Source organism: Ahaetulla prasina, chromosome 2, assembly GCF_028640845.1.
Source record: "Ahaetulla prasina isolate Xishuangbanna chromosome 2, ASM2864084v1, whole genome shotgun sequence".
Lineage (NCBI taxonomy): Eukaryota > Metazoa > Chordata > Lepidosauria > Squamata > Colubridae > Ahaetulla > Ahaetulla prasina.
This window is the reverse complement of record NC_080540.1, coordinates 17,819,038-17,837,841: the sequence shown is the minus strand read 5'-3', so window position 1 is coordinate 17,837,841 and position 18,804 is coordinate 17,819,038. Positions and strand designations below refer to the sequence as shown.

At 40.6% G+C, this 18,804-nt stretch overlaps 1 protein-coding gene across 2 annotated transcripts in view; it reads right to left on the bottom strand.

Annotated features, from left to right (window-relative positions):
• Positions 1-610, bottom strand: part of LOC131191682 (butyrophilin subfamily 1 member A1-like) — a 35,801-nt gene extending 35,191 nt beyond the window's left edge. The window contains exon 1 of one of the 2 annotated variants that reach the window (XM_058170073.1): positions 494-610. In XM_058170073.1, the coding sequence (XP_058026056.1) occupies positions 494-517 (24 nt within the window). In that variant the 5' untranslated portion in view covers positions 518-610. The remainder of the gene's footprint in view (positions 1-493) is intronic. The other variant, XM_058170070.1, reaches the window with a different exon arrangement.
• Between the last annotated feature and the right edge of the window lie 18,194 nt (positions 611-18,804).

Below are 18,804 nucleotides of genomic sequence, written 5' to 3'. Positions count from 1 at the left end.
CCTGTCATGGTGAGCGGTAGGGGTTTTGTCCAATACTGAAGCACTTTCCTTTTTTTTTAATTTAATTGACTTTTAAAAAAAATTTCATAGCATTATTTAAAAACATTTTCATTAGGTTTTCATAAAATTCCCCGTGACAATTTAAATTTCTGAAAATATACTATTTGTATCGCCCACGCATAAGTTTAGTTCACATTATGTAAGTGAAACTAAATGGTGCTATAGTGCGACCGCAAACAAAAGAGCCATGTCCCAGAATAGCTCGCACATCTCCCCACACACCACCCAGCTGTAATACACAAGCAGAGCTGGTAGCCGGCACTCCCCCAAACCCAAACCCAATCCACAATGTGCAAGAAGCATGCACAGACAACGATACACAGTGCATTACTGTGGAACCGGTGGGCAGTTAGAAAATTTTACTACTAACAAAGATACAAAAAAAAAACAAAAGTAGGTATAAAAAGTTTGACTATCCCTGAACTAGACATACCCAATTCCAGCAACCGTTCTTCATATGCCTCCAGTCCCCTAATCATTTTGGTTGCTCTTCTCTGCACTCTTTCGAGAGTCTTAACATCTTTTTTACATTGTGGGAATCAAAGCTGGATGCACTTTAGTATCTTTATCACTATTTTTAAAGGTAGCTCATTCCTCAGAACCATCCAGAGAAATTTGCATGTTACTGAGCTCTTTTTTAAAAAATTGCTGAGTTTTATGAAAACATAGCAGTTGATTACAGCAGCTGAATGAGTTGCACACTATGATTCTATAATAAGAAAGTTTCCTGAAAAGAAAAAGAAGTGAAAGACAGAAAAAAGATAAGTTAAAAAACCCAGTATTTCCCAATATGAAGTCTAACACTTCATGAGCCCGAACTGGAAACCACCATGTCAAGATGTTGCTACTTTTCTTCAGTATAAATTCTTAAATAGGTATCATTACAATTCAAATGGTGAGTTAAACTTAGGCCATATGGAACCACCTTGTCGCTCCATCAGAACAAAGCTAAATTAAATGATACCTTAATGTCAGGTACAAGTAACCAGAAACAGGAGTTGAGTTCAAAGTACTATATCGCAAGATTATTACAGGCTACCTATTAAAGCTGACTCTGATCTACTAATGGTTGAGGCAAATTGGCATGAGATAAAAGTCAACAGAATTCATGGGGGACCTGGATTTAATATTTTCTGAGAGCACAGCACCTCCAAACTAATGACATATTTGACCCCCTCCCCTTTCAGGCTTCATCTGGTTATCTCCTAGCTGACCAATTTCATAGAACCAATATTTAAAATCTAGGACGCAAACATCTTTCCAGAAGCACACAATCACTCTATGTACAATTTATCCACAATTCTTGCTAAATTGATATATTCCCATTTGGATTCCTATTGGGGTGATGGTCCAAGCTCACATTTGGCTCAAGGTTGATAATTGCCTACTAGTTCCCATGAATAAACGGTATGTTCCAGTAACCTCCACATGGTATGTAGAATATTGGCCTATTGGTGTCTGCAGACTCTTCAACAGTTTCCACGCTCCACCAGTCTGTTTCTACCACAAGGTAGGCCAGGATTATTTTTATCATAACAACTATCGGTAGCCCTTGACTTCTGACCACTATTGGGCACAAAATTTGTTGCTAAGTGAGACATTTGTTAAGTGAGTTTTGCCCCATTTTACAACCTTTCTTGCCACAGTTGTTAAGTGAATCACAGCAGCTGTTAAATTAGTAACACACTTGTTAAGTGAATCTGGCTTTTCCATTGACTTTGCTTCTCAGAACGTCATAAAAGGTGATCACACAATCCCCAGGGTGTATGTGTACGTCATAAATAGGAACCAGTTGCCAAGCAGAGGTGGGTTTCAGCAGGTTCTGACCAGTTCTGGAGAACCGGTAGCGGAAGTTTTGAGTAGTTCGGAGAACCAGTAAATACCACCTCTGACTGGCCCCGCCCCGCATCTATTCTCTGCCTCCCGAGTCCCAGCTGATCAGGAGGAAATGGGGATTTTGCAGTATTTATTTTATTTATTTATTTATTTCGATTTTTATACCGCCCTTCTCCCGAAGGACTCAGGGCGGTGTATCCTTTCCCTGGAGTGGGGAGAGAATGGAGATTTTACAGTATCCTTCTCCTGCCGTGCCCACCAAGCCACACCCACCAAGCCAGACCCACAGAACCGGTAGTAAATTTTTTTGAAACCCACCACTGTTGCCAAGCCTCTGAATTTTGATCACACAACCATGGAAATGCTTCAACCGTCATAAGTGTGAAATAGCCAAGGTTTATGCTTCCATTGACCTCCTTTCCCTGTTCATAGTTTTCAAATCAGGAAACAAGTAACTGTGGATGAGCTATGTTTGAGTCAGAATTGGTGTAAAGAGAGAAGAAAAATGTATCTCAGTCTATTGCAGGGGTGTCAAACTCAAGGCCTGTGAGGCCGCCCTCTAAACAGCAAAGGACCGCCCCCACCCCCGGTTCCTCTGCCAGTGAAAATGCAGCCCTCTGCCAACAAAAACAAAGCTCGGGGGGGTGGGCTCTGTTTTCAGTGGCAGAGAGCTGCAGGAGGCCATCCCAGCTGAAAACGGAGCTTGGGAGTCTATTTTCACTGGCAGAGCCCTCGGGCCATAGGCGCCCCCCGACACAAGTGACATCAAGCTGGCCATGCCCACTCCGGCCACCTGAGGTCAAACACAGCCCTGATGCAGCCCTCAATGAAATTGAGTTTGATACCCCCTGGTCTATTGTATGATGCTGGGCTTTTATTAGAATAAGGGAAAGAAAGAGAGAGATCTCTGCACTCTTATTTGCTTAACAAAAATTGCTGCATAAAAGAGCTGCTTGAACTGCAAGAGGAGTAGCAACTAAGTTTGATCAATAAATTAAATAAATAAAATAAAAATCATGTTGATCAGCAGTGTATTTCTCTTTTACAAATGAAGGAGAATGTACATGTCCCAGGATAACGTTGCAGGATCCAATCTGGGTCAGTCATTGGGACAGGGGTGAAATCTAAAAATTTTCCCTACCGGTTCTGTGGGCATGGCTTCATTGGTGGGCATGGCTTAGTGGTCAGATGACTGGCTGGGCGTGGCCAATAACAATAAATAATAAAAATAAAAAACAAAGTATACAAAACAATAAGAGGTACCAAAAACCAACTTTCACACTTTACACACACACAACACAACACAACACAACACAACACAACACAACTGACTCACACACACAATGTAAAAGCAGCTGCACTTCACCCAAAATGGCCCCTGCAACATGCAGGAACCTCACACAGCCACAAAAAGCTCAAAAATCAACTTTCACACTTTACACACACACAACACAACACAACTGACTTTCTCTCTCACACACACAATGCCACATAAAATTTTGTGTGTTTGTGTAGTTAGAGTGAAACACTATAGAAACACACCAAATCTCAGAAAGCTGCACAAATATTTTATTTTATTTTATTTTATTTATATTTTTTAGATCAGGGGTCTCCAACCTTAGTAACTTTAAGATTTGTGGACTTCAATTCCCAGAGTTCCTCAGTCAGCAAAGCAGGCAGATTGAGTTGCTCACTGAGGAGATGGATTGCAGGCAGGCAGATTCAGTTGCTAGCTGATGCAACTGATGTAAAGCATGGCTTTGCCAGCCCAAACGGAGCAGTAATTAGGTAAGTGGGGAGGGGGGATTAGGTGGGCATGGGCGGGGGCTGTTGTAAGAGGTTGTTTAAAATGATTTTAAAAGCCTGCGATGATCAGGCAACTCATCTGGGATCGCCAGAGGAAAAAAAGATTTTAAAAGCTCCTCTGACGAGCCCAGCTGAAGTTGCCTCATCGCCAGAACCTCTTAAAATAATAGTTTTAACAAGCTCTTCGGCTGAAGAGCTTGAAGAAAACATGTTTTCTAAGGTTCTGGTGATGAGGAACTCAGCTGGGATCACCAGAGGAGCCTTTTAAAACCTTTTTTTTTTTTTACAACCTCTTCGGCTGAATTTTTTTACAACCTCTTCACTTTAAATTATACTTTCGATCTGCCTCAATTAAAGCAATCAGCTTTCCTCTCTGATTTTGAAAGAACGTCACTGCAAGGCGGCTGATATCAAGATGCAGTTTTAAAGCGATTGTTTTGCTTTAATTCAATCCCCTCGAAAAGGAAGTTTGACAAAAAGAGAAAACCAGAGACAGGAAAGCAGTATGTGGTTGACACAGAAAGGAAGTAGACAGCCCCCTCCTCACTCCAAAAATTGGAATCTTCCATCAAAACGCCTTTCCTTTTAAAGGACAACATATGCACTTCAGTCTTGTGACCAGAGGCCAAAGGACTAAATGCTTATAAAGGCCCTGTATTAAGGAACAAGATGCTTGGCCTGAACTCAGCTTAGGTCATTTCTCCATTTGTCCAATATCACACCAAAATGTCCCCTGGCAACTACTTTGCTTTGTCTCAATAACAGAATAACAGAGTTGGAAGGGACCTTGGAGGTCTTCTAGTCCAGCTCCCTGCTCAGGCAGGGGACCCTGTACCATTTCTTAATGTCAACCGCTTTAATCTAGATTGCAGAAAATATGACTTCTGTAACAGAATCATCAGTGCTTGGAACACTTTACCTGACTCTGTGGTCTCTTCCCATAATCCTAAAAGCTTTATCCAAAAACTTTCTACTATTGACCTCACCCCATTCCTAAGAGGACCATAAGGGGCGTGCATAAGCGCACAAACGTGCCTACCGTTCCTGTCCTATTGTTTTTCTTTTCTTCTTTCTATATATATGCTTATACCTCCTTATATTTACCCATATATGTTTATATACTATATAATCTTTTGTATGATTCCTACATATATTGTTGTGACAAAATAAATAAATAAATAAAATAAATAAATTTCAGACAAGTGGCTGTCTAATCTCTTCTTTAAAACCTCCAGTGTTAGAGCATTCACAACTTCTGAAGGCAAGTTTTTCCTCTGATTAATTGTTCTGTCAGGAAATTTCTTCTTGGTTCGAGGTTGCTTCTCTCCTTGATTAGTTTCCCTCCATTGCTTCTTGTCCTGCCTTCAGGTGCTTTGGAGAATAGGTTGGACCTATGCTATCATTTCATCCCCCAATGAGGTAGGTTTAAGTTACTTTTAGCTACACTAGTGTTAAAATAATATTTCCTCTATTATTCCAGCATTCAACCACAATTGTAACATTTATCATAATTAGCTACTCATTACATGTACTCTCCAAGTTACAACCGTTCATTTAACGATGGTTCAAAGTTACGCTGGCCTTAGAAAAAGCAAATAATTGACTGTTGCACCATGCCTATGATCAGGTGATCACAATTCAGGCGCTTGGCAACCACCTTGCGTTTACAACTGGTTGCCGTGTCCTCTGGTCACATGAACATGGTCTGCCGCCTGTTTTGCTAATTTCCAGCAAAAAATGCCCATGGGGGAATTTGATTTACCTAATGACTGCAGTGATTCATTATGATGATGTAAAAATCATCAGAAAATCGAGGCCAGCTTGACTTACAACAATGACTTACCATGGAAATTTTGCTCCCAATTGTGATCAAAAGTTGAGGACTACCTGCTTATCAGAGGCAAAGTCAGATGATCAGTAGTGGGTGGGATCAGAAAAGCACATGGTCATTTCAGACTAACCCAGACATAGATATTCATTTAAGGAATGAATAAACTCAGCAGTAGTAGAAAATCAGAATCAGAAAATGTATAGCAAAATGCATATTGTGATAAGTTACATCTTCACACCTGTTTTATTAATTTTACCCAAGATCTATGCTGCCTACTATGCTGAGTAGCTTACACCATAAAACCCATCATTCTCCTTATCTTCATCTCATGGCAAGTATCCCTGAAAATTTTAGTTACTTGCATTTCTTTCATATGTGTTTAGAATCTTTACATCAGGGTTACAGCAATGCTTCTCAACCTTGGTCAATTGAAGAAGTGTGGATTTCAATTTCCAGAATCCTCCAGCCAGCATATGCTGGCTAGGAAATTCTTAGAGTTGAATTCCACACCTCTACAAGGGACATGGTGGCTCAGTGGCTAAGATGCTGAGCTTGTTGATCGAAAGGTCAGCAGTTCAGCAGTTTGAATCCCTAGTGCTGCCGTGTAATGGGGTGAGCTCCCGTTACTTGTCCCTGCTTCTGCCAACCTAGCAGTTTGAAAGTACGTAAAAATGCAAGTAGAAAAATAGGGACCACCTTTGGTGGGAAGGTAACAGTGTTCCGTGCACCTTCAGTGTTTAGTCATGCCGGCCACATGATCACGGAGACATCTTTGGACAGCGCTGGCTCTTCGGCTTAGAAACGGAGATGAGCACCACCCCCTAGAGTTGGAAACGATTAGCACAAATGTGTGAGGGGAACCTTTACCTTTACCTTACAAATGGCTGAGGTTGAGAAACATTGAGTTAAGGTATTCTATCAGAAAACTCTGAGTTTTCACCCAAAATTATGTTGATCACTCCCTCCTTTAAAAATTTTTTTTTATAAAAATTGTAAAATCATTCTAACATTAAATCCATTAAAGACAGTGTAATAAGACAAAAAAACATACCAAAATCTGGCAAAGACTATGTGATTTTAGGAAGAAGTTAGGGTTCCCCATCTGGTTGCTTAAAAGAAATTGTCTATGGAGCTCTATATCTTATTATACAAATGATCTATCCATTCAAACCTAGCAGGCTTTATTTGGATATCTACTGTTCATATTGTGTCAAAGTTAAAATAATAATTTTTATACTCGGGTACAAATTTGTAACAGCTTTCATATTTCTCTTAAAGTTTTTTTAAGTGTTCAAATAGCACAAACACTACAGAGAAAAATTTATAGGAAAAAAAGACAAGTCCTTGATACAGAAATATTGCAGTCTAAACTGGCTCTTTAATGTACTGCTGCATTTTCAGTGAAATTAGGAAGAATTCTCAAAAGATAATTACCAGCAGTTTCATTGGTATGCATTCATAATCCAATGGTTGGCTTTCTTCCCAACAAGATTCACTGAAAAGCACTTCACCATGGGATATATTCTGAAACTATTACTTTCTTATTTTCACCAGTGGGTGCTCTTTAGTACTCAAATGAAGCTGCAATCCAGTCTTGTGACCAGAGGCCAAAGGACTAAATGCTTATAAAGGCCCTGTATTAAGGAACAAGATGCTTGGCCTGAATGTAAACTCAGCTTAGGTCATTTCTCCATTTGTCCAATATCACACCAAAATGTCCCCTGGCAACTACTTTGCTTTGTCTCAATAACAGAATAACAGAGTTGGAAGGGACCTTGGAGGTCTTCTAGTCCAGCTCCCTGCTCAGGCAGGGGACCCTGTACCATTTCTTAATGTCAACCGCTTTAATCTAGATTGCAGAAAATATGACTTCTGTAACAGAATCATCAGTGCTTGGAATACTTTACCTGACTCTGTGGTCTCTTCCCATAATCCTAAAAGCTTTATCCAAAAACTTTCTACTATTGACCTCACCCCATTCCTAAGAGGACCATAAGGGGCGTGCATAAGCGCACAAACGTGCCTACCGTTCCTGTCCTATTGTTTTTCTTTTCTTCTTTCTATATATATGCTTATACCTCCTTATATTTACCCATATATGTTTATATACTATATAATCTTTTGTATGATTCCTACATATATTGTTGTGACAAAATAAATAAATAAATAAAATAAATAAATTTCAGACAAGTGGCTGTCTAATCTCTTCTTTAAAACCTCCAGTGTTGGAGCATTCACAACGTCTGAAGGCAAGTTTTTCCTCTGATTAATTGTTCTGTCAGGAAATTTCTTCTTGGTTCGAGGTTGCTTCTCTTCTTGATTAGTTTCCCTCCATTGCTTCTTGTCCTGCCTTCAGGTGCTTTGGAGAATAGGCTGGACCTATGCTATCATTTCATCCCCCAATGAGATAGGTTTAAGTTACTTTTAGCTATACTAGTGTTAAAATAATATTTCCCCTATTATTCCAGCATTCAACCACAATTGTAACATTTATCATAATTAGCTACTCATTACATGTACTCTCCAAGTTACAACCGTTCATTTAACGATGGTTCAAAGTTACGCTGGCCTTAGAAAAAGCAAATTATGGCCTGTACTGTTAATTGACTGTTGCACCATGCCTATGATCAGGTGATCACAATTCAGGCACTTGGCAACCACCTTGCGTTTACAACTGGTTGCCGTGTCCTCTGGTCACATGAACATGGTCTGCCGCCTGTTTTGCTAATTTCCAGCAAAAAATGCCCATGGGGGAATTTGATTTACCTAATGACTGCAGTGATTCATTATGATGATGTAAAAATCATCAGAAAATCGAGGCCAGCTTGACTTACAACAATGACTTACCATGGAAATTTTGCTCCCAATTGTGATCAAAAGTTGAGGACTACCTGCTTATCAGAGGCAAAGTCAGATGATCAGTAGTGGGTGGGATCAGAAAAGCACATGGTCATTTCAGACTAACCCAGACATAGATATTCATTTAAGGAATGAATAAACTCAGCAGTAGTAGAAAATCAGAATCAGAAAATGTATAGCAAAATGCATATTGTGATAAGTTACATCTTCACACCTGTTTTATTAATTTTACCCAAGATCTATGCTGCCTACTATGCTGAGTAGCTTACACCATAAAACCCATCATTCTCCTTATCTTCATCTCATGGCAAGTATCCCTGAAAATTTTAGTTACTTGCATTTCTTTCATATGTGTTTAGAATCTTTACATCAGGGTTACAGCAATGCTTCTCAACCTTGGTCAATTGAAGAAGTGTGGATTTCAATTTCCAGAATCCTCCAGCCAGCATATGCTGGCTAGGAAATTCTGAGAGTTGAATTCCACACCTCTACAAGGGACATGGTGGCTCAGTGGCTAAGATGCTGAGCTTGTTGATCGAAAGGTCAGCAGTTCAGCAGTTTGAATCCCTAGTGCTGCCGTGTAATGGGGTGAGCTCCCGTTACTTGTCCCTGCTTCTGCCAACCTAGCAGTTTGAAAGTACGTAAAAATGCAAGTAGAAAAATAGGGACCACCTTTGGTGGGAAGGTAACAGTGTTCCGTGCACCTTCAGTGTTTAGTCATGCCGGCCACATGATCACAGAGACATCTTTGGACAGCGCTGGCTCTTCGGCTTAGAAACGGAGATGAGCACCACCCCCTAGAGTTGGAAACGATTAGCACAAATGTGTGAGGGGAACCTTTACCTTTACCTTACAAATGGCTGAGGTTGAGAAACATTGAGTTAAGGTATTCTATCAGAAAACTCTGAGTTTTCACCCAAAATTATGTTGATCACTCCCTCCTTTAAAAAAATTTTTTTATAAAAATTGTAAAATCATTCTAACATTAAATCCATTAAAGACAATGTAATAAGACAAAAAAACATACCAAAATCTGGCAAAGACTATGTGATTTTAGGAAGAAGTTAGGGTTCCCCATCTGGTTGCTTAAAAGAAATTGTCTATGGAGCTCTATATCTTATTATACAAATGATCTATCCATTCAAACCTAGCAGGCTTTATTTGGATATCTACTGTTCATATTGTGTCAAAGTTAAAATAATAATTTTTATACTCGGGTACAAATTTGTAACAGCTTTCATATTTATCTTAAAGTTTTTTAAGTGTTCAAATAGCACAAACACTACAGAGAAAAATTTATAGGAAAAAAAGACAAGTCCTTGATACAGAAATATTGCAGTCTAAACTGGCTCTTTAATGTACTGCTGCATTTTCAGTGAAATTAGGAAGAATTCTCAAAAGATAATTACCAGCAGTTTCATTGGTATGCATTCATAATCCAATGGTTGGCTTTCTTCCCAACAAGATTCACTGAAAAGCACTTCACCATGGGATATATTCTGAAACTATTACTTTCTTATTTTCACCAGTGGGTGCTCTTTAGTACTCAAATGAAGCTGCAATCCAGTTTGGTACCACTTGGGAAGGAAGATGCAATCTACTAGCCCAGCATTGGAAGCCAAAATGGAGAGGATCTGCACGGCTGTTATTTCTATTATACTTTCTATTAATACTCAAATAGCTTGGCATGAAGGACACTCAAACTTTGCAAAAGACCAGCATATTGAAGGTAATTGCCTTGGCTTCATTGAAACCACCTGGCAATTCCATGGCTAGGAAAACCACAGTGAAACAGATGGCTGCCTGAATGCCCATATAACCAAGGGCAATGTAAGACATGGTGACAGATCCTTTATTGTATTGCAGCACTAGCTGTTCAATCTGGGATCAAGTGTCAAGGGAAGTGTGATGGATTGTAATGAAGAGGTGGAACCCCAGGAGGGAGGTGGTGCCCTCCAGAGGAGTAAGAGGCAACTTGGCCCAGATATCGTGTGTGAGAGAAAGAGAATGAAAACAATCCCTCCCTAATAGTTCATAGAGTATGTTGTACATGCAGATAGTAGAGTCCTCAGTCTCTCAAAATTTTGTCTATAGGTGTGAGACAATGAAGACTCTTGGTTTTGGACCTGATCAGAGGAGAAATTCCAGTTCAAGCCTCGCAGCTGAGTAATGAACTCACAGAGTGCAATGGCCATTACCAAATTCTTCCCCAGTCATTTCTTCATTCTGTTTCCTGGATTTGTAGCCATGAATGCCAACATCACAGTCAGCATTTTGGCCAATAGAGCAGAGAGAGAAACTGAAAAGATGATGCTAAAGGCAAATCATTGTCTAAAACCAGCCAAGATAGAAAGGAAGACAAGAAGGAAAGCAGGAGGATGTAGGTGAGCTTTAGGTTGGTGCTTTGACCAATGGTGTGTCTAGGAGTTTGATGAGGATGCTCCAACACTGGAAATTTTTAAGAAAATGTTGGATAACCATCTGACTGAGATGGTGTAGGGTTTCCTGCCTGGGCAGGGGGTTGGACTAGAAGGCCTCCAAGGTCCCTTCCAACTCTGTTGTTATATTAATATATTAAAATCCAGAATTGTAAGTTGACTTCAGCACAGGACATAGGAACTTGAAGTGGTTCTCAGAGTTTCTTTATAGGCTAGGAAGACCATAAACTTGGAGATACATTGATCTCTACTGTTCTTGAATTTAATACAATACACGAGCACACAATAGATTTAAACTTAAAGTGAACCGCTCCAATCTTGATTGTAGAAAATATGACTTCAGTAACAGAGTTATTAATGCCTGGAATGCACTACCTGACACCGTGGTCTCTTCCCAAAATCCCCAAATCTTTAACCAAAGACTATCTACTATTGACCTCACCCCATTCCTAAGAGATCTATAAGTGGCGTGCATAAGAGCACCAGCGTGCCTACCGTTCCTGTCCTAATGTTCCCTTTGATTGTATCCAATTCGTATAGTTATTACATGCTTATACCTACATATACTGTTGTGTTTGACTAAATAAATAAATAGATAGATAGATAGATAGATAGATAGATAGATAGATAGATAGATAGATAGATAGAATCCTCATGACAGCATTCATGCTTTAGAGCACTCATGACAGTCATCTGTATCTGAAAAGCCCAATGGATTTAATACCTCCACCTTCTTTTTTAAAAACTCAGGACTGAAGTGCCAAGGAAATACTAACATATCAGACCAGTCTCTAATAAGATGGATGAAATACTTCTTTTAAACAGATGCAACTCTGATTTTTACAACTCAGCAGCTCTCTGCTTCACTGAAACATGGCTAAATGAGTCTATTGATGATAGCAGCCTGCACATGCCAGGTTTTCAGATACAGAGGGCAGACAGAATTGCAGAAACATCTGGTAAAAAGAAAGGAGGGAGTCTCTTTATATCAACAACCGATGGTGTAAAAATGTAACTACACTAAAGAAATTCTGTGATGTGAATTTACAGATATTAATTATCAATTACAAACCATTTTATTCTCCACAAAAGTTTTCATCATTTCTTCTATTTGCAACATATATTCCCCCACAAGGTTGCATAAACAACACATTATAAACTCTAGCTGACCACATTATGTGGGCTGAAGAGAAATACCTAGATTTGTTCCTCATTGTGTTAGTCAGCCATGCTTGCTTAAGCCATGAACTACCAAGAGACTTTCAGCATGTCAACTGTCTTACTAGAGGTAGGAGTACTTTAAACCACTGCTACACAGCATTAGAATATGCTTATTGATCTTTACCATGAGCAACTATGGGACACTCTGATCATTGTATTTCACCTTGTGCTTGTTTATAGACAAAGGTTTAAAACCACAAAACCAACAATTAAATCAGTGAAGTCTTGGAATGAGGAGGCAAAGTTAAAGCTACAGGCTTCCCTTGATTGCACAGATTGGAACATTTTTGAAGATATTTCTGCAAACATGGAAGAACTAACAGATGCTGTAACATTGTATGTTAGTTTTTGTGAAGACCTATGTGTGCCGATCAAAAAACTGTGAATATACAGTTACAGCAAGCCTTGGTTCACAGCTAAACTCAAGCAGCTACATTGTACCAAAGAGGAAGCCTAGGAGGAAAAGAGATAGAACGCTGTGCAATCAGGCCAGAAATGTATCAACAAGGCAGATCAGAGCAGCAAAAAGAAGCTGCTCTGAAAAGCTGAGGAATCAGCTCTCAACAAATGAACCAGCAAATGTATCAAAAACTCTTTATCACTGGTTACCACAAACCTTCTAGCAGCTGACCAAAATATGTTTTACAAACAAAATAAAAAAAATATGTTTGAGAGGAACCTACTGTCAACTATCACCACTGTCTCCATCTCAGATACACAACAACAGACAAGCCTCCTCCATCCCTTTGGGGCCTCCATCTCTGATGATCACAGAAAATGATGTGCAAGGTCTATTTCACAGACAAAAGCCTGGAAAAGCACCAGGCCCAGACAAGATAACTCCTTCTTGCTTGAAAGCTTGTGCTGAACAACTGGCCCCCATCTTCACCCAAACATTTAATATATCACTAGACATGTGTTATGTTTCTTCTTGCTTCGAACACTCTACTATCATCCCAGTGCCAAAGCAACAACTACTGAAGGACAAGTGAGCCCTATACTTTTGGTACAACATTTCATTCTCTACATGTGGTAAATCAGAATTCTCAATTTTGTTTTCAGCAAGATTTAGGAGACGTTGATGTGTTATTAATATGTGTGACCGAATGTTCCCTTTTATTCAGATAAGAGGGATAGGGTTAAGATGGCTTGCAGGAACTGCTCTGCTGTTTTTTTTTTAAGAACTTTGAAGACCAGCAGGCAAAGCTAAACACAAAATAGTGAACCAAACATGCTGTAAATTAAGGAAACATTTCCCAAAACATGATTAAACTCAGGAATTTATAATCAGCATAAAAAATATCTCTATAATGTTTTTTACCACACAAAAACTCCTCATGGTTCTTCTTTACCCAAAGCTCATTCCTGATTCCATTTTTCAAAGCTTAATTTAGAGTACTGTTTCCAATTCTTGACAATTTCATTGATGCTTCAGCAGTATGGAGTGTCAGTCCTAGAATTCCACAGGCAGTGTGGCCATTGATGTCTATTTCTGAGAAATTGACAAGATTGGAAACATTGATTTAGAGGTAATAAAACTGTTTGGTGATTGCCAGCAGATGGCACCATTGAGATGATCATGGAGTTGGACTTGGTGAATGCCTGGAGATAATTTTGCATTGAATTTCTGTACTATGTGTAGCTCTGAAAGCCTATTAGCTTATTAGCCCAATGGACAGCAAGGCAAGAGCTAAATCAATAGTTCATCAATTTACTAATTCACATAATTAAGTGTTGAAGCAAATTGACAAAAAGTTAAAGAGTTTTATTGAGTTGAGTTAAGGGAGTTCCCTCTTCTCTTTCACAGAAACATCATGTTCACAATCAACTAAAACTATGATTTGACAGGTGCATATGTAAGCCGCCCTGAGTCTTCGGAGAAGGGCGGGGTATAAATGTAAAAAAAAAAAAAAAAAAAATTGTTGTTAGTTGCGAAGTCATGTCCGACCCATCGCAACCCCATGGACCACGTTCCTCCAGGCCTTCCTGTCCTCTACCATCCTCTGGAGTCCATTTAAGCTCATGCCTACTGCTTCAGTGACTCCATCCAGCCACCTCATTCTCTGTCGTCCCCTTCTTCTTTTGCCCTCAATCTTTCCCAGCATTAGGCTCTTCTCCAGTGAGTCCTTCCTTCTCATTAGGTGGCCAAAATATTTGAGTTTCATCTTCAGGATCTGCCCTTCTAAAGAGCAATCAGGGTTGATCTCCTCTAGAACTGACTTGTTTGTTCGCCTTGCAGTCCAAGGGACTCGCAGGAGTCTTCTCCGGCACCAGAGTTCAAAGGCCTCAATTCCTTGGCACTCAGCCTTTCTTATGGTCCAACCTTCACAGCCATACATTGCAACTGGAAAACCATAGCCTTGACTATATGCACTTTCGTTGGCAGGGTGATGTCTCTGCTTTTTAGTATGCTGCCTAGATTTGCCATAGCTTTTCCTCCCCAGGAGCAAGCGTCTTGGCTGCAGTCCCCATCTGCAATGATCTTGGAGCCCAGGAAAATAAAATCTGTCACTACCTCCATTTCTTCCTCATCTATTTGCCAGGAATTGAGAGGGCTGGATGCCATGATTTTAGTTTTCTTAATGTTGAGTTTCAAGCCAACTTTTGCACTCTCCTTCTTCACCCACATCAAGAGGCTCTTTAGTTCCTCTTCACTTTCTGACATTAAAGCGGTATCATCTGCATATCTGAGGTTGTTGATATTTCTCCCAGCAATCTTAACTCCAACTTTTGATTCATCTAGCCCTGCCTTTCTCATGATATGCTCTGCATATAAGTTAAATAGGCAGGGAGACAATATACAGCCTTGCTGGACTCCTTTCCCAATTTTGAACCAATCAGTGGTTCCGTGTCCAGTTCTCACTGTTGCTTCTTGACCCGCATACAGGCTTCTCAAGAGACAAATAAGATGGTCTGGTACTCCCATCTCTTTAAGAACTTGCCACAATTTGTTGTGATCCACACAATCAAAGGCTTTAGCACAGTCAATGAAGCAGAAGTAGTTTTTCTAGAACTCCCTAGCTTTCTCCATGATCCAGTGTATGTTGGCAATTTGATCGCTAGTTCCTCTGCCTCTTCAAAATCCTGCCTGTACTTCTGGTAGTTCTTGATCCAAATACTGCTGGAGTTTAGCTTGTAGGATTTTAAGCATAACCTTACTAGCATGTGAAATGAGTGCAATGGTGCAATAGTTTGAACATTCTTTGGCATTGCATTTCTTTAGAATTAGAATGTAAACTGACCTTTTCCAATCCTGTGGCTACTGTTGTGTTTTCCAAATTTGTTGGCAAACTGAGTGTAGCACTTTTACTGCATCGTCTTTTAAGATTTTTTTTTAATTTTATTTTGTTTTATTGAATAGAAAGTGCCATGTCAGGATAACAATGCAAATAAGCACAACCAGAGACAGATCAATGATAAATAACATACATGCTAATAACTATAACTGTACTATGTTAACAGTAATTGCAGCAATACAACAAAAAAACAAAAAAGAAAAGGAAATAAAAGAAAACTTCAGCTAAGTTTCTACTTACACTAGCTTATTTACAAATTTGTTCATATTATATCCATAATTTTATACATCTTTGTTTAGTTTAGTTTAGTTTTATTAAATTTTTATACCGCCCTTCTCCCGAAGGACTCAGGGCGGTGTACAGCCAAAATAAATACAGAGTATAAACATTTAAAAGAAATTAAAAGAAACTATTAATAAATGGCCGATAATTTAAAAATTTTAAAAATTTACAAATGTTTAAAATCTCTAAAACCCCAATTTAAAATCACTATTTATGCCAGTCCTGCTTGAATAAATAAGTATGTTTTTAGCTCACGACGGAAGGTCCAAGATCAGGAACTTGACGAAGCCAGGGGAGTTCGTTCCAGGCGTCGGTGCTCCCACAGAGAAGGCCCTACCCTGGGAGCCGCCAGCCGACATTGTTTGGCGGACGGCACCCTGAGAAGGCCCTCTGTGAGAGCGCACGGGTCGATGGGAGGCATATGGTAACAGCAGGCGGTCTCGTAAGTACCGGGTCCTAAGCCATGGAGCGCTTTAAAGGTGGTAACCAGGATCTTGAAGCGCACCGAAAGACCACAGGAAGCCAGTCTCCTGCTTGAGGAGGAGGTTGGTCTAGAAGACCTCCAAGATCCCTTCCAACTCTGTAATTCTGATGTTACTCTTTTCCAAAGAGACTGGTTTTGACTTGAGAAATACAATCAAGGGGAACTCCCAAAGGGGACTTTGAGGGAGGGATGGAGTTTGGCTTGGTGAAATCTCTTGGGTCTCCTCCTTACTGGAGGTCAAACTCCAAACCCAGGTCAGCTCCTCATAGACTCTTGGATCTGCCAGTCACACACCCTGGGCACCCTCCCTCTTGTGAGTTTCCCCTTCAGTACTTACTCCCTTGCAAGTCTTTGCTTGTTCTCTTAATGGTAGAGTAATGCTCTGTTTCTTATCTCCCTTTTGCCTCCTCTATTGCACTTGGAGAAATAATGTACCCAGGAATTTGTATGATACCACTGAACTCATAAAAGAACAATTATCTATAAGTGACATTATTAAGAATCCTTAAAAATTTCAGGGCTGTTTCCAGTACAGTAGTCCTTGACTTACAACTATTCATTTAACGTCCATTCAAAGTGGCACTGAAAAAAGTGACTTACAACTGGTCCTTGCACTTATGATTCACTTAACAACTGTCTTGCTTAGCAACAGAAATTCTAATCCCAACTGTGATCGTAAATTATGAACTACTTACACAACCTGTAAACATACACAAAGAACAGCGTGCATTATTTTTATGGCTTCATTGCTTTAGATATAAAGTGCATTTGTTGAATGGAAAGGCTTTCTTTGGAATTGGAATGTAAACTGACCTTTTCCAATCCTGTGGCTACTGTTGTGTTTTCCAAATTTGTTGGCAAACTGAGTGTAGCACTTTTACTGCATCGTCTTTTAAGATTTTTTTTTAATTTTATTTTGTTTTATTGAATAGAAAGTGCCATGTCAGGATAACAATGCAAATAAGCACAACCAGAGACAGATCAATGATAAATAACATACATGCTAATAACTATAACTGTACTATGTTAACAGTAATTGCAGCAATACAACAAAAAAACAAAAAAGAAAAGGAAATAAAAGAAAACTTCAGCTAAGTTTCTACTTACACTAGCTTATTTACAAATTTGTTCATATTATATCCATAATTTTATACATCTTTGTTTAGTTTAGTTTAGTTTTATTAAATTTTTATACCGCCCTTCTCCCGAAGGACTCAGGGCGGTGTACAGCCAAAATAAAATACAGAGTATAAACAATTAAAAGAAATTAAAAGAAACTATTAATAAATGGCCGATAATTTAAAAATTTTAAAAATTTACAAATGTTTAAAATCTCTAAAACCCCAATTTAAAATCACTATTTATGCCAGTCCTGCTTGAATAAATAAGTATGTTTTTAGCTCACGACGGAAGGTCCGAAGATCAGGAACTTGACGTAAGCCAGGGGGGAGTTCGTTCCAGAGCGTCGGTGCTCCCACAGAGAAGGCCCTACCCCTGGGAGCCGCCAGCCGACATTGTTTGGCGGACGGCACCCTGAGAAGGCCCTCTCTGTGAGAGCGTACGGGTCGATGGGAGGCATATGGTAACAGCAGGCGGTCTCGTAAGTACCGGGTCCTAAGCCATGGGCGCTTTAAAGGTGGTAACCAGGATCTTGAAGCGCACCGAAAGACCACAGAAAGCCAGTGCAACCTACGGAGCAGAGGTGTTACGTGGGAGCCCCGGGCGGCTCCCATTACCACTCGCGCAGCTGCATTCTGGACTAACTGCAGCCTCCGGGTGCACCTCAAGGGCAGCCCCATGTAGAGAGCATTGCAATAATCCAGCCGAGACGTAACCAGAGCGTGAGTGACCGTGCATAAGGCATCCCGGTCAAGGAAGGGCGCAACTGGCGAACCAAGCGAACTTGGTAAAGCCCTCCTGGTGACGGCTGCCAGATGTTCCTCAAAGGACAGCCGCCATCCAGGAGGACGCCCAAGTTGCGAACCACCTCCTTTGGGGCCACTAACTGCTTCAACAGTCAGCTGCGGATGCAGCTGACTGTACCGGGGTGCCAGAATCCACAGCCACTCCGTCTTGGAGGGATTGAGCTTGAGTCTGTTTCTCCCCATCCAGACCCGTCGGCTTCCAGGCACGGGACAGCACTTCGACCGCTTCGTTGGGGTGGTCCGGGGTGGAAAAGTACAGCTGAGTGTCATCAGCGTACAGATGATAACTCACCCCGAACCCACTGATGACCTCGCCCAGCGGCTTCATGTAGATGTTGAACAGGGTAGGCGAGAGAATCAACCCCTGGGGTACCCCACAAGTGAGGCCCCTCGAGGACGACCTCTGCCCCCCTGTCAACACCGACTGCGACCGGTCAGAGAGATAGGAGGAGAACCACCGATAAACGGTGCCTCCCACTCCCAATCCCTCCAACCGGCGCAGCAGGATACCATGGTCGATGGTATCAAAAGCCGCTGAAAGATCTAATAGGACCAAGGCAGAGGAACAGCCCCTGTCCCTGGCCCTCCAGAGGTCATCCACCAACGCGACCAAAGCCGTCTCTGTGCTATAACTGGGCCGGAAGCCGGACTGGAACGGGTCTAGATAGACAGCTTCCTCCAGGTGCTGGGAAGCTGCCATGCAACCATTTCTACAACCTTCGCTAAAAAGCGAAGGTTGGAGACTGGACGATAATTTCCCAAAATA